Source organism: Eschrichtius robustus, chromosome 2 (assembly GCF_028021215.1).
Source record: "Eschrichtius robustus isolate mEscRob2 chromosome 2, mEscRob2.pri, whole genome shotgun sequence".
In the NCBI taxonomy this organism is placed as follows: Eukaryota; Metazoa; Chordata; class Mammalia; order Artiodactyla; family Eschrichtiidae; genus Eschrichtius; species Eschrichtius robustus.
The window spans coordinates 6,477,961-6,494,391 of NC_090825.1; the positions used below are offsets into that span (position 1 = coordinate 6,477,961).

The window sequence follows — 16,431 nt, forward strand, 5'->3', positions numbered from 1 at the left end:
AACATTGGATAACTACAGAATCTCTTTTTAAAAATAACTCCTCATAAAAGTATGTTTGTTTGGTTACTTGGGCTTACTTGTTAGAAACAAAATAATTCTAATTGCAATAAACTAATTCATTTATTCAAATGGTCATATATTTAAAACTCTGTTACCCCACAACGAAAACTCTTTAACTCATGTGGAATTTTTTGTATCTCATGTTGGTTCTTCTCTAGAAAACAGATTTTTCCTACCAGCCTGGAGATGCCTTTAACGTGATCTGTCCCAACAGTGACTCTGAGGTACAGCACCTACTCCAAAGACTGCAGCTCACAGACAGGAGAGAACATTGTGTCATCTTGAACATTAAGGCAGACACGAAGAAGAAAGGTACAGCCCTGATCTCTTATTTCCCAGGATGTCACTGGGCCAGGGGATTGGAGGTGACCAGGGCGAGTCTGCACAGGTGCCCGGGGGTCGGCCACGGATCAGCAGGTGGAACACAGCCACTTGCTGGTCTTGGGGGTTTTTAGCTTTCACGTCAGGTGCCCTGAATGAGTCAGTTACACTGAATGAGATGCTAATAGAGTTTATGCTTATTGGATGCTTACGGACATTAAACGTGAAGTAGAAGAATCAGCTTTTTCAAAACTCTGGAAATCAGCAAGCTTGCAGCAAACTGGGGAACGCTTAAAAAAATGAATGTAACTGGTTTTGGAGAAGCAGGTTGGTTAGTTGGGCTGATTTGTTAGGCTGTTTTTTGCAATCAGCATTATTTTGTTTCTGGGTTAGCATATTAAAATTGTCATGCAAAAAAAACTGTATTATATGAATCTTTTTTAAAAGTTTTTTGTTGGGAGTTCCCTGGTGACCTAGTGGTTAGGACTCCAGGCTTTCACTGCCGGGGCCCAAGTTTAATCCCTGGTCGGGGGAACATCCTGCAAGCCACATGGCGCGGCCAAAAAAAAAAAAAAAAAAAGAAATTTTTTTTTTTTTTTAATGTTTGTTTCTCATAGCATATTTGTTTTTGCTTATTTAATATATGAAAATAATTGCTTGCTCCATAATTAAAGGAAGTTATTTTTTAGTTATTTGGTTAGAATCTTGAACTGGAATTCAGTCAGTTCTGAAATTCTTTTTGAAGATGATAGGCAGTGTTATTGGACCACTGCCATCTTTTGGCTTTTTGTTCCTTTCTTTTGTTCAGTGGTTTTGGATAATTTCCCTTTCTTTTGTTTGGTGTACCTAGATTTGGTAGGTATGGCTGGTACAATAATGCTGTTGAATTTATAACCATTGTTTTTGTAAAGTAGGCTTTTTCTTCTGTATTCCTTTTGAGGAAATTTTTTGATTGAATAAACATTGCCACAAGTCATATTGCCTCAAGTACTTTGATAGCACTATAATGTAAAATATTACAGCTATTAGTGTTTTTATGGATGGAAAACATTGTCTTCTCTGTTTTCTGTGTCATTGACTCTTTCCCGTCTGCCTGAAAAGGAGCAGCCTTGCCCCAGCATATACCCGAGAAGTGTTCTCTCCAGTTCCTTCTTACCTGGTGCCTTGAAATACGAGCGCTTCCTAAAAAGGTATTTTTCTTTCTTCTTTGGGTGACTATTTAAAAATATGCTCACTTCTTTGTAGGGTTTATTAAATCTGGTATTTGCCCTTTGAAGGCTTAGAAAATATGGTCTTCACAGCATGTGTTCAAAATAGTTCCCAAGGTGTGCAGTGTCTTTGTAATTGTCATGGGCAAATATTTTTATGTTGTGCTTATACTGAAATTTTTTGTTTTCTACTGAAATGAGATTTTTAAGGTAGGGCTTTTTCTTAATCTTATTTTTCTAGACATTAACTTGATGTAGCACGGTAACTAGTGATGAAAGTGGCCCTAGGTAGCATGTGTTTTCCAGCTGTGTGTGGACACTTTTTCTCTCTTAATTGGTGGCAGGAAGCTTGGGGTGTAGGGCCTTTCCACTGCTTGCCACCTGTTTAATGTTGTGAAGACCCCTTTTGTGTAAAAACCTGTACTTATTTATTATGTCAGAATTCTTCAGGGAACATTGAAGGGTTTTGGTAGGTTATATTGATGTTTAGATGAATTTGGAGACAGAAAGATCCACTGGATGTCAGTGTTATGCTGGGAACTACTGATTTTGTTACAACCATGTTACTCAAGTGGATATTCATGGGTACACTTTCCAAGCTGTGCTTTACCAAACTTGTATTGCCAATGAGCATAAATAGTACTATTATTCGGCTACCCTGTCCGCAGTGCAGTGTCTATTCTCTATTTTGTTATTGTGTTTACTGCATTTGTAGTCTTTGGGAAGTGAACTACTTTATGGAGAGGCTTAGTCCTAGATATAATTTGAGTAAATCTACAATTCACTGTGATGAGAACTTCTTGATTAAATAGTTTCACAATTTTAGTTTAACTCTACCGTTTCTGAAAATTTCATGAAGTACATATTTAAAAATATATCTTTCCTTACTGCAAAAGTAATATGCTTATAAAAAGTCTGGACACAAAAGTAAGTAACTCAGGAAGCAAAAGTCCTTCATAATCAAACCCCTGCAATTAACACTTGGATTTTGTTTTGCTAAAGAAAAATGAGGTCATGTAGTATATGTGCTGTTCTGCAACATGCCTTTTTTTACTTAAAAGGAAATGAGTTTGGATATTCCAGCATGGAAAGGTACTGAAGATACTTTTAAAAGATGCTATGGGTGCAACACAGTTGTTGATTTGAGGACTTCCCTGGTGGTGCAGTGGTTAAGAATCCGCCTGCCAATGCAGGGGACACGGGTTCGATCCCTGGTCCAGGAAAATCCCACATGCCACAGAGCAACTAAGCCCGTGCGCCACAACTACTGAGCCTGTGCTCTAGAGCCCAAGTGCCACAACTACTGAGCCCACGTGCCACAACCGCTGAAGCCCTCGCACCTATAGCCCATGCTCTGCAACAGGAGAAGCCACTGCAATGAGAAGCCCGCGCACCACAACGAAGAGTAGCCCCTGCTAGCTGCAACTAGAGAAAGCCTGCACACAGCAACGAAGACCCAGTGCAGCCAAAAATAAATTAAATAAATAAATTTTTAAAAATGTTTTTTTAAGAAAAAAACAATTGTTGATTTGATTACGGACAGTTGGTTGTTTCCAGTTTTCCACTATTTAAAAAACCTACATAGGTGAACATTCTGATTCATCTTTGCACACTTGTTTGAAGTCTTTTTTATGTTTTTATTTTTTTTTATTTATTTATTTTTTGGTTGCGCTGGGCGGCATGTGGGATCTTAGTTCCCCAACCAGGGATCGAACCCATGCCCCCTGCATTGGAGGCGTGGAGTCTTAACCACTGGACTGCCAGGGAAGTACCTGAAGTCTTTTTTATTTTTATTAAAAAATTTTTCTAAAAACTTTTTTTTTAGATTTATTTTTATTTATTTATTACGCTCCGCCGGGTCTTAGTTTCAGCATGCGAATTCTTAGTTGCGGCATGCATGCGGACTTCTTAGTTCCCCGACCAGGGTTCGAACCCTGGGCCCCCTGCATTGGGAGGGCGGAGTCTTACCCACTGGACCACCAGGGAAGCCCCCTGAAGTTTTTTTAAAAAATAAATTCCTTGGAGTAGAATTACTATGTTAAAAATGTTTATAATTTAAGTTTTAGTAACATTTGTCAGTTCTCTGCACAGTGCTGTATTTCCTATTTTAGTACCTTGAAGTTTCTGTAATTGTAAAGTGAAGGATTTACAATTGCTACTATTATAGCCTGTAATTTAGGGAATTTTATTGACTTGAGAAAGCGTGGTGTGAAGTGTTCTTGGTAAACTCCTGTCTTACCAGAGATCCATGCAGAGACCTGGGGCTTTATGCCACGACGTTTCCCAGCTGCTTGTTCTGTGTCCGGCACTTTGAAGAAGCCATGTAATTTGTTGGTATCTGGATAGTTTAAGCAGGGATTCTTGGCTGGGCCACTGGAAACCCGTGACCCTCACAGGAACATGGATCTCATTTTCCCTGTTAAGGGCATCCAGCCCTCCGGGATGTGGGAGCCATGGAATAAAAAGTAGTGGTGCCCACTCGCGTTTCAGGTAGCGTTGATGCAGATGACTTGCCGAAGCTCTTTGCTTCCCGTGAGTAATGAGAGCTTTATATGTCCCATGATGGACGTGCTTGGAATTGCATTAGAACCAAAAGTTGTCATTAGCAAGTTTGGTCTTTTGCCCAAGAGTTTGGACTTGGTTCCGTCTTTGAGACTAGGGGTCCGGGACTTCCTTGTTTTGCTTTATTTATGTTCTTCTCCTCCCCTTTCCACGATGGGTCCGAGGTGACTCAGAGTCCCCGTGCAGGGGTCTGGAGGTTCGGGCCCTCACTGTTTGTCAGCCTCTGCCCGTGTCCGCATTTCCTGGCATTTGTGTTGAAGCGCACGTGCTCCCCAAGAACCGTGCTTTTCCCTGCCTCCCGTGCCCCCCTGTGGCTCTGCCATCTCTGGCTGCCCGTCACTTCCTTTCTTCCGTGCAGCCAGCTTTCGGCTCAAGCCTGCCTTCTGGGGAGCCTGTGGCCTCAGAAGCCCTGAACGTCCGTGTGCCCTGGTGGATAGGCGGCCTGTCGCACACTGGCTACTTCTTGACCTCTGTTGCTCTCACTCGCCTGTGAAGCCTTTTGGGCAAGTCAGGTGTCCTCTTTGCCCAGTGCTTTACCTGCCCGGTGTCTGTCATAACAGTGGTCAAATAAATGTAGAAATCTGGGTTGTAATCACCAGCTAAGGCAAGAACAGGTACTGTGTCCCGAGATAAAAACGTTAAGTTGTGAGACTTTCTGATTACTCACATATACCTGCCATGTAATTTGAGATTGGGTTGGTTTAAGATATAGGGAAGGTGACCAAAAATGGAACATAAAAGTGGGGTTTGCCTAACAGGCTGCCATTAAAACGAATAACAAATGCAATGCTCTTGTCCTGCCCACGCTCCTAGTGACCACGCTCCTAGTGCCCACGCTCCTAGTGACCACACTCACTTTTTCTTGGATAACTGGACACACCCCCAGGTGGGGACTCACCCCGCGTTCTCACGGCTGTGACCACAGAGCACGTGGTGATTTAAGTCGGCTTCCTCGGCCACAGGCGTTCTTGCGAGCCCTCGTGGACCACACTGGCGACGGCGCGGAGAAGCGACGGCTGCAGGAGCTGTGCAGCAGGCAGGGGGCGGCCGACTACAACCGCTTTGTCAGAGACTCCCGTGCCTGCCTCCTAGACCTCCTGCTGGCCTTTCCGTCCTGCCAGCCTCCGCTCGGCCTCCTGCTTGGTGAGTGGTCGCTGTCACAGTCACCCCAGCCCCGAGGGGCAGCCTCTCCGTGGTAGGAGCACCTTTGAGTTCTCTGCAGGCCCGTGGGAGTGCGTCTCAATCACCGTGATCAGTAAGTAAGCGTCTTACGGCTGCTCTTCCCGCTGCCTGGACCGCTGAACTGCCTTCTGGAAGTCAAAGAATCTCTCTTCCAAGCTTAAATTTTTATTTTTTAATTTTTCTTTCCTACCATTGCCACTGTCATTGCTCTCTTAATATAGCCAGCCTTAATTCTCTTTTTTTTCCTCAGCCTTCGGCCTCTACTCTGTTTTTCAGAAAGCTTGTAGCCAAATTTTATCTAAAAATGAGGTTTCCAAGAAAAGGGCCTTTTTCAAAGATAGTGCTAATTGATGGAGTCTGATGAAGCGTGCGCTCTGTGTGCAGGGTACAGAAATGTTCCCACCTGGGCAAGTCCACCAGTACAAACAAGTGGCCTCACTCACGGTGCCCCGGGGCGTTAGCCTTGGGGGAGACAGAACATCCAAATGTGAAAAGATCACATGCTGGGTTTTTGCCCAGATTGTGTCTTCTGGTCCTCATGCTCCAGCAGACGAGAGTTTGAGATCTTCCCTGAGGAGCTGGCCGCAGGGACTGGAGGCGCTTGCTAGGGGCAGTAACTGTCAGAATCTTACAGGACTTTGAAACCTTTGTTCCTTTCCTACGCTTGTAACTTTGTCGTCTCCCCTCGGTTTTCCTTGGTGATAAATAGTAAACTGTTCAAAATTTGCATTTGTGTTTGGTGACAGGAAAACGTGTACTTTTTACCCAAGGTCCCTTTTGATGCCGAGTACGGTTAAGGGCACCCTGCTTTACAAGTCAGGCCCTGCCCTCTTCCCCCTTTTATTTCTCAGTGTTCTCTTTCCTCCTCCTCAGAGGGGCGAGGCTGCTCTCCCTGCTTCCCTGGGCGAATGAACACTCTTACCCTCCTCAGCCGAGGCTTTTGAGCTAATAGAGGGCTTGGGATAACAACCGGAACACCCATTAGGGAAGTTACAAGAAGTCTTGTAAAGCTGTTAATCACAGAAGAATTGTTCCAATTCTTTTTATAGGTTTTCTGTTACCTTTTTAAGCTTATATGTATCATTTATTATATAGTTATGTAAAAAAATTAAAGGTATTGAGACATAAAAGTTTTAATTATTTTCTAATTTCTGTAAGAAAACTTAATATAACTAAAGTATTAAGGTGAGCCCTCTATTCAACCTTATCCTGATATTACAACTGTAAGACATTTTAGAAAGGTCTTTCTAAATTTTTGCTAAATAACTATCAAAAATATAACATACTGAACACAAAAAATTAACAGGGTTTAATAGTGGACAATTAGATATTCAAATACTGACTTCTTAATCTCCTTTTAAAAGAGTACCTATGTATCTTAAAACCACTAGGTTTCTGGCTAACTTGATTGAAAAATGTCCACCATTACACTCCTATTTTTGTTATTATCATATAAATATTATGAAGGAAAAATATTTTAAGCCTAAGTATTTTCCATAGTCCTTAATCTTTTTTGGGTCATGATCTTTTTTCAAATCTGGAAACTCTGGACACACCCCAGAAAACAATGTAATTGGTTCCTTGACTCTGAGGCCCATTCATGGACCCTACTCTTACTACCCTTTGATGTTTAAAAAAAAAAAAAAAACAGCTTTTAAGTAGAAATACTGAGTTCAGATTGAGGAAATGTGATATGTCTGGTCTTTAAGAATTGGAAAAAAGTATTTAGTGATATTTTACTTAGACACAGTGAATTTATGTGTGCTCTAAAATATGATTTAAAATTAAAACAAGTTATTTTGAAATTCTAAATAAGAAAATAGGAATCAAATTCAGATCTTTACATATAATTTACATATATGCATATAATTTATTTTCAGTAGGAATGAATTAATAATTGCTTATTTTAATTTTTTTCCAGAACATCTTCCTAAGCTCCAACCCAGACCATATTCATGTGCAAGGTACTGACGTTTATTAACATAATACTTAGCCTCTTTCTCCTAAAATGTAATGAAACTCTGACTTCCAAATGCTTAGTAGCTACAAATCCATTTACTGAAAACTTAGCAGATTTGTGCAAGACAGTAGCAGGCGTGATGAGGAGTGAAGAAGACCAGGCTTGGACTGTGTCCTCCCGGACTTCATAGGGTGTGGCTCTTCAGTGGCCCCCATGGTCCAGAGCCGTGTCCCCACTTAGCGAGCCTGCAGGTCCTCCACCTGCGGCCTTTACTGGTGTGCCCGGCCACCTTCCCCGGGTGGACGTAGGGAAGAGGGAGGAAAGCTGGTATAAATCTCATTCAGTCTTGGCGGCAACAGGTAACCAGAAACTCTCCTGAATGACATCACAAAACTAGGCCGGTGGCGCGGGGGGGGCTTTGAAGTAAGCAACAGAACTGTTTTCTGAAGAGGAAGAAGGTAGGTTTAGAGCCCATTAGGAAATACCCTCATGCAGTAAAAAAGGCCTAGCTCGGCCTGTATTTGTTAGTCCTGAGGCGGAGTTTACAAACTTACCTCTGTGTCTCTGCAGCTCGAGCCTCTTTCACCCAGGGAAGCTTCATTTCATTTTTAACATCGTGGAGTTTTGGTCTGACACCACGGCGGTGGCTCTGCGGAAGGGCGTGTGCACGGGCTGGCTGGCCGCGCTGGTTGAATCGGTTCTTCAGCCGAACACACATGCCTCCCGGGCAGACGGCGAGAAGGCCCTGGCGCCCGAGGTACTAGGAGTGGGCAGTTTTGGCATCGTTAAAAGTGTGCTCTTTGCCCGATGAGAAAAAACAGTGTAGGGTCCCCTGCACGGTCCATTCCCATCAAATTATTCAAAGGAAAATGTATGCCCTACTTGAATTTTAATATATCTTTTGGAAAGTCAGGAGAACATTACTTCACTCAGTGTAGTCCGTGTGTTTCCTAAATGTGTAAAGCATGAATTTTATATAATACATACACTCTGCTTCTTGCTTGTCACATTCACGAAGGAGAAGACCTTTGCGCTGATGTTCTTGGTAGGTTGGCACAGGAGTCGAGTCCACAGTGAAGGCTGGTGATGAGGGACAGCCTCATTTATGCTCAGTCGGTGTCCTGTGCTCCAAAGAAGTCGTCTTAAAATGGCAGTTGACAACCAGAGATTAATTTTATGTCCTTCAGTTTTGGGTAGTAGGATTTTCCCCTGCCCCTGTTTCTTCCCCTTTTGTTGGAGCCGTGGTGTTCTTTTATATTTTGATCCACACTTGGCAAAATCTCATTCGAGACCGTATGCATAGGGAGCAATTACGTTCTCCCTCCTCACCCACAAGGATGGTTGAAATTTTTTAAAAATTTCAGTCTTTATCATGAAGTCTTCTCCATGGTATTGAAGAATGAACATGTCAGTTGTAATGTTATCTTATTACTGGTTTGATTGCTATAAGTTACTGAAGTTAAAAAGTTGACAGCACTTAGGGGGAGTTAAGACTTCTGATATATACTTGAGTGAGCTTAAGGGAAGACTAGGGCTTAAAATTGCCCTTTAACTTGGTATTTTCCCAATCTGCTGCCTGGAACAGGTGCTTTACCGTGTGTCCCTCATATCAACAAAATATTGAGAACATGAGAAACTTCTTTTTTGTAAAGAAATATTGTAGTACTGACATGAAAGTATTGTGTCACTTCATGATCTCATAAAAACAGTAGATGATCTCCAGAAAGCTAAAAAAAATATGTATATTGATGCTGTATTACAAACACCAAGCATGGGTGCCTTTCACATATTCTTTCTTTCCTCCCTCCTGCCCTTTTCTTCTTCTTTCCACATTTTAACAGATTTTTGTTGACTACCCAGTGTTGAGGCACTAGAGGTACAGATAGAAAGGATATAATTTAAAGCTACTTAGATTTCGTTGTGCCGTGTAGTACCATATTTTATCCAGGATCCATCCACCGCATGCCCTCCCCCGAATGGTAGATAGTACTGTTGTTCACAGATGCCCCCGCCCCCGGAGGAAGAGTAGACTTGCCCTCCCGTTCATGTGTAGCCTGGCCATGTGACCAGCCTTGGCCAGTGAAAGGTGAGCAGACAGGATTATGCCACGTCTCAGCAGGCGCTCTGAACCTGATAGGATGCTGTGGCTTGCCTCTCTTGCTCTTTCCCTCTGACATCGGATGGAGTGATTCAGGTCAGGGATGCTTCTTGGGTTTGGATCCAAGTGGAGGAGATGATGGTGCAGAGCTGCAGCCATTGAGCAGAGCCAGAAGTAGGCGTTTGGTGTTGTAAGCCATCGGAGATTGACAGCAGGAGCTGACTAGTGTTCTGGTCTCTTTGCTGTCCCTGGAGCATAGGAAGTGTGGTCTCTTTAGCAGTTTCCTGCCATACCCATCCTATCCTGTTTTATTTTGCTTCCTGGGACTTATCATTACCTGTCATTCTATAAATATATGTTTGTTTATTGTCTTTTCCACCCACTAGAATATAAGTCCCATGAAGACAGATGTGGTTTTGCTCATTTCTCTGTCCTAGTGTTTGTCATATTGAGTACCTTCAATAAAATTGTGAAGAGGATGAATCAAGTGAATAAGACTAATATAATATTAATTACAGTTTCACTCCAAAATGAGAACAATCATTAGATACAGCTCTGCCAATTCTTCTTTTAAAAAGTACTGTGTTCATCCTGTTGATGAACTTCAGACAATTAAAGGTTAAAATATATACAATTATACCAGCAGGGAATGGAGGGAAGATTCCTGTCATTCTTAACTGTTAGTATCACTCTGTGTAACTAAAGCATATGGCAAGGTGAAACTGAAAGATGAATACATTTAGAAATTGATTCCTTTAAGTATCCCTGGCACATGATTTAGAAGAAAACCCTTTTGAAATTATAGCAAAAAGATTTTGTTTATCTATATATCACTTATTCTAGTTTTGCAACAAACACAGGTAACATGGGACCTAGAGTAACAAATGTAGTGCAGTGCTCTAGTATCTTTGGGGCAGCCCCTTAATTTCTCTTTCGCTTGCCTAATTTTCACTTAAAACCTTCACCCCATCTTGATGTTAATCTTCATTGCCCCTTTATGTCCTAACATGAAGAATAATGTCTTCATTTTTTTGTGCATTTCTTCATGATACCTATAATGGGTTGCCTACTAGGAAGCAGATCTTTTTCTTGGGCCTAGGAAAAGAACTCAATTATTATTTATTCAGTGTTCTACCTCAGAAATATCGTGCCTGTCATTTTTAAAATACCTTTGATTTGGATAGAAAAGAAAAATTTACAAGACAGACTTGTTTATTTCTCTGCACTGACAAATGTGTTTGTGTTTTCAGTAAGATTTAATGCTGCTATTTAATTTTATGACTCTCCTTTGAGGGGAAGTTGCACTTTCTGATTTCTTTAGCAGGCATCACCTTGGTTATATGCTTTTGTCTGGTTTTCTTCCGAACTTATGAGCATTGGTTTAATATTTCAGATATCCATATCTCCTCGGGCAACAAATTTTTTCCATTTACCAAATGACCCCTCAGTTCCCATCATAATGGTGGGTCCAGGAACCGGCATAGCACCTTTCATTGGCTTCCTACAACATAGGTATGTGTTTTCTTTGGCTGGTGAGAAAATGTGTCCCTTGTGGTCCTGGATGGAAGTATGTAATAGAGAGCTTTTTTGTTTCTTCAGTGGTTTTTAGGATATTGGACTTTGGTTGTAAAATTTTTATTTAAAAAAATTATTATCAAATGTGTGATAGCATAGCATAATTTGTCACCATGGGAAAAGTAAATATATCTTCTAGAAATTTTGCTTTGTACTGGAACTTCCATTTTTACTCTAGTACATTCTTTTTCTTTTTCCCCTGCTGAACCATAGTTTGTAGTGCATGTATCTGGGGACAGATTTCAAGCACACCTTTATGCTGTGGTGATGTGCAGCTGTCCCATCTATTCCTTAGCTAGATAAAATTGGTAGTCACAAAGATCCAATTACACCAACAGTTTCAAAGTTAAACCCTTAACATCAGTAATTTTCAGCAGAATGATATTAATACATGTATCTTTGTATCAGAACACAACTATTTTTTATAAAATAAATAAAATTGTGCTTCTCTCCCTGTTTGTGAAATAACAATTCTTACGTAGTGTTCCCCAGATAGTGGAGTAATATCCTTTGGACAAAGTCTTTTTGTTGTTTTCTTTTTTTTTTCTTAAGAAATCAAAAAAGTAGGGCGAGTCCATCATTTCTGAAACATTTCACAGCAGACCATTCTACCTTTTAAAGCCTGGTGCCGGGACTTCCCTGGTGGCGCAGTGGTTGAGGGTCCACCTGCCAATGCAAGGGACACGGGTTCGATCCCTGGTCTGGGAGGATCCCACATGCTGTGGAGCAACTGGGCCTGTGCGCCACAGCTGCTGAGCCTGTGCTCTAGAGCCCTTGAGCCACAACTGCTAGACCCATGTGCCACAACTGCTGAGGCCCATGCACCACAACTGCTGAGGCCCGTGCACCTAGAGCCCATGCATGCTCTGCAACAGGAGAGGCCGCCGCAATGAGAGGCCCATGCACTGTGGCGAAGAGTGGCCCCCGCTCTCTGCAACTAGAGAGGGCCTGCGCACAGCGGTGAAGACTCAACGCAGCCAAAAATAAAGAAAATGAATGAATTTATTTAAAAAAAAAAAAACAACCCGGTGCCGCTTTTCTATTATGTTAATTGAGAGTTAATTTTTATTCATAAAATTGTTATGAATATTTAATGTAGAAATTAGTCTGGGTTTCACAATGTGATAATTTGAATTATCCTCACTACAGAGATGTCCTATAAAGCTCATAGATGTCTGCAGCTCATAGGTAAGCTTACTTTTTGTAGTGTCTGCTGGAGTGGCCCAGGTACCCTGCAGATAGTAAAATGTTAATTCAGTAAATGAACTTTGAGTGACTGCGAAGGTGGACTTTACAGACCTATCTGGAGAGGTAAAAGGAAAAAGAAAGATTGCTTTTACCTATTCTTTATATCAAACATCTCAACTTTCTTTTTCACGTAGAGAGAAACTCCGGGAACATCACCCAGATGGACACTTTGGAGCAATGTGGTTGTTTTTTGGCTGCAGACATAAGGATAGGGATTATTTATTCAGGTACGTCACAATTCTAGCATTGTAAGACTCAGCCATGCCTTGCAATTCTAATTTCAGACTTCTTCAACTTTAAATTACAAACCTTCCAGGGACCTATTAAATATTGTATTTCAGAGAGGAGCTCAGACATTTCCTTAAGTGTGGAATTCTCACTCACTTGAAAGTTTCCTTCTCAAGAGATGCTCCTGTGGGGGAGGAAGAAGCCCCAGCAAAGTACGTGCAAGACAGCATCCAGCGTCACAGCGAGCAGGTGGCAAGGGTCCTTCTTCAGGAGGACGGTCATGTTTACGTGTGTGGGTGAGTGGCCATCGTGCCCAAGTGCCGGGGCGGGGAGGGCAGTCGGTAATGTTTATTAAACAGACCAGGGACCGATTGGTTAGTGATGTGCACATGTACGGATGAGAGATTTGATTCTTAAATACAGGAATAGAAATACAAGCTCTAAAATGATTTTTAACGTACACTTAATAGCCAAGAAGTTGGCCAGCGTGGCCCCCCAAAAAAAATAAAAATTAACTCATGCGTTGGGGAATGCTTTGTGCAGTTTTAAATACATGTTTTTAGCCTCTGAACATTACGTTCTGTCTCAGAATTGATTTTGTTGTATCAGTAAATAGTGAATATGTGATTTGTGCAGTCGACCTAGCCAAGGAAAACAGCTTTGGTTTTGACTCTGAGAAGGTGGGCCTAGGATCCTTTTTCTTTAAGGCATAATTTATGATGTCAAAGTTGACATAAGCCAGGAGTCATTCTTATGTTTCATCTACTTTTTGACATAAGATCCATTATAGAAACCCAAGATTGCCATAGAAAATAAAAATTTTAGGAACTTAGCTACTTGTTTTAATGGAACTCAAAAATGTTTGCCAGTTAAAAAGGAGTTTTGAAATAAGAAATTACTCTTTTTTTATCCTAACACATCCCTGGCATTTAAAACATTCCGTAAGTCATCAGGTCAGGTTTTTTTGTTTGTTTTTTTTTTAAACTATGATACAGAAAAAGAAATACTGGCATAGTGACCCTAGGATACATATAAATATAATTGAAAAGGTTCATAAAGCTTCCTTTTTCGACTTACTTTTTATGACACATTCTGATAACTTTTATTTCATTTGTTCTGTCATTTTACAAAAAGCTGACTTTGGCTACGAAGTTGATGTCATGACCCATTAACGACTCCTCAGCTAGAAAACGCTGCTCTAGGTCAGAAAGGGCAGAGCTTCTGGACGCTGTGTTGGTTTACGTTTTCATTTACTTCTAGTGAAGCATTTGATCTTTCTTTGTTTGCAGAGGACAGTGCTGTCAGTGTCAGATAACAGGCTGAAGGCTTAGATGCAGTTCTGAATAGTGGAGGTGAAGTCCGTTGTGCAAACACATGTACAAATATATGAGTAACTGGTAATTGAGAACTTGGAGGGGTTCTTAAACATCTTAAAAAAACTCTTAAAACATTAACCCAGAAATAACTCTGCACCGTCACCGGTGCTTCATTTTTCACATCCGTGAAGTGAAGCTGATAGCGTTCATGGCTGGTCAGAGGTGAGGGCTCAGAGTGACACACCACGGCACTCTAACATGGACCAAACACAGGAGACTGAGAAGAACAGCCACTGAGGAAGGAGCGAACTTGTCCCTAAGCCCAGGGGACGCTGACTCAAAGGGGAGCCTTTGCTGCTGATAGTCAAGTCGGGAGAAGACAGAGGGGCCAGTAGGTTTGGCAGCTGCAGCCGCGGGACATGGGGAAGGGCCGTGGGGGTAGAAGTGATCTCAGAGTGCTTGAGGGGAGAGCATGGCAGCCGTTAAAACTTTCTCAGGAAATCTTACTGTGAGGGGCAGGGCAAGTTCAATTCCTGAGACGTTAGAGTCCTGTCAGACACTTGCATTCAACAAGCATTCGAGTGCCTACTAAGTATTTGGCACTGTGCAGATGTCGAGAGATAAGTGGTGAATGAGATGCACCCCTATCCCAGGCCGCCTGCTCCCTGTGGGAAAGCCAGGTCAGCGGGTGCTGTGCAGGGGCCACAGGAGCGCACGGGAGGGGCCCCTTGCCCGACCTGCAAATGAAAGAGCTGGGACGTGGAAACACACTTAATAGAGGGCCAGCCCTTGGCAAGTTCTCAGTAAACGTGTCTGTTAATAACTCAGCGTGTGCACGCGTGCATATGAAGGCTTAGACGTGTCCGGGGAGCTTGTTGCCCTCAGGAATGCCTTGAGAATAGAGGGAAGACAGGTGAGGAGGGGCCCGATTGTGAGGTCCTCAGACATTTAAAGATTTCGGCTGCTCCCAGAGCACGGACGCCTTTGAAGGGTTTAAAGCTGTGAATGGGGCGGTCAGCACTGCATGTGACAGTGGTCCTGGGCGAAGGCTTGTCCCTGGGGGAGCAGTAGGTGCCTGGAGACCTGAGGGACACTTTCCAGAGAGATGGAGGGAGGACTAAGGTGTAGTGACAGAGTCTTGGCAGTGAGATTTGTGAATTAAGGAGGATTTGGTAAAAATCACTGTTTCTTAAACAGTAATGCCGTTATTCTTTTTTTTTTAGAGATGCTAAGAATATGGCCAAGGATGTAAATGATGTCCTTGTGGAGATAATAAGCAAAGAGGTTGGAGTTGAAAAACTAGAAGCAATGAAAACATTGGCTACTTTAAAAGAAGAAAAACGGTATCTTCAGGATATTTGGTGATAAAATTGGAAAATAAAGGAAGAGAATTAAGCTTTTTGGCTGAAAGTACTAAAAGACAACTTTACTGAAGCTTGAGACTTCCGATTTTTAAAATTAAAATTTTTTTTTTTAACATTTCTTGGAGGAGGTCGGGGGGTGGCATGGGGAGTGGACCGTTTAACAGTGTAGGAAGATTTCAATTCAGGTTCCCATATCTGCCCCCCCCCAACCCTCCCCAAACCGCCCTGAGCTGAAAAAGGCAGCCCGCACTCCTCCACCAGCACCTCCCGGGGCGCCTCTCCCTCCTGGAGAGCTTCTGCAGGGACCGCGACCAGATCACAGGGCATCTCCAGCAGTACACGTGTGAAGGCTTCTCAGTACGGGATACGGGCACGAGTGTCACCTGGGTAGATAGTTAAATCTTGTGAGCTGGTCACCGGTTTTTTTAAAATAATCTAAACATAATTTATATTCTTATGTAAAATATACCATAAAAATATTCATATTAGTGCATTAAAATTACATATGTTTAGCGTATCTGATTACATGTTTATATAATTTTATCAAATGGTTTATTACCAAAACTATATTTCTGATAAAAAATATTTTAAGGTAATGCTTATAGGGATTTTTTTATGCTAGAAATCTGAAATATATTTTGAAATTCCACTGGCATGTGGTTTATTTACCACAGTTCCTTTTTTTTAATATCACAGTGTCAGAATTTAGGGAATTTGCATTCACTTTACAGATGTGAGCAAGTGCATATTTCAGTAAAGCTACCACCCTTTTCTCCTCCTCTGTCCAGCCCCCAGCCCACCCCCATTCCCCACCTTTTCATTTCTGCTCCTTTCAGCATATTTTTTAGTTTTTCCACATAATTTATTTTACCTCCATGATATCACACAAGTTGTAGCCTGGGCTTAAAATACCTACTTAATATCCTTGTATTTTTAAAATTGCTACTATTGTCTGACTATTTTATGTCTTCCAAGTTCATATATTCAAATCCTGACTCCAGTGTGATGGTGGTAGGAGCTGGGGCCTTTGCGGAATGGTTAGGTCATGATGCTGGAGCCCTCAGGAATGGGGTCAGCGCCCTTGTTACGAGAGACCCCTCAGAGCTCCCCACTCCTTCCACCCTGTGAGGACATCGTGGAAGTCGTCTGTCTGCAACCCTGAGGCCTTCACCAGAACCCGACAACACTGGCACCTGGTCTTTTCCAGCTTTCAGAACTGTGAGAAATTCTGTTGTCTGTTAGCCACCCACTGGTATTTTGTTACAGCAGCTCGAATGGACTAAGACAATTCCTGGTGACACGTTCTCTT

At 42.1% G+C, this 16,431-nt stretch overlaps 1 protein-coding gene across 1 annotated transcript in view; it reads left to right on the forward strand.

Annotated features, from left to right (window-relative positions):
• The window catches only part of MTRR (5-methyltetrahydrofolate-homocysteine methyltransferase reductase), a 35,347-nt gene extending 19,707 nt beyond the window's left edge, over positions 1–15,640 (forward strand). Inside the window, exons 7-15 of the mRNA XM_068535136.1 lie at positions 219–372; positions 1,483–1,571; positions 5,114–5,294; positions 7,255–7,297; positions 7,864–8,050; positions 10,785–10,903; positions 12,349–12,441; positions 12,556–12,738; positions 14,982–15,640. Of these exons, the coding sequence (XP_068391237.1) occupies positions 219–372; positions 1,483–1,571; positions 5,114–5,294; positions 7,255–7,297; positions 7,864–8,050; positions 10,785–10,903; positions 12,349–12,441; positions 12,556–12,738; positions 14,982–15,123 (1,191 nt within the window). The 3' untranslated portion in view covers positions 15,124–15,640. The remainder of the gene's footprint in view (positions 1–218; positions 373–1,482; positions 1,572–5,113; positions 5,295–7,254; positions 7,298–7,863; positions 8,051–10,784; positions 10,904–12,348; positions 12,442–12,555; positions 12,739–14,981) is intronic.
• Positions 15,641–16,431: the final 791 nt, after the last annotated feature.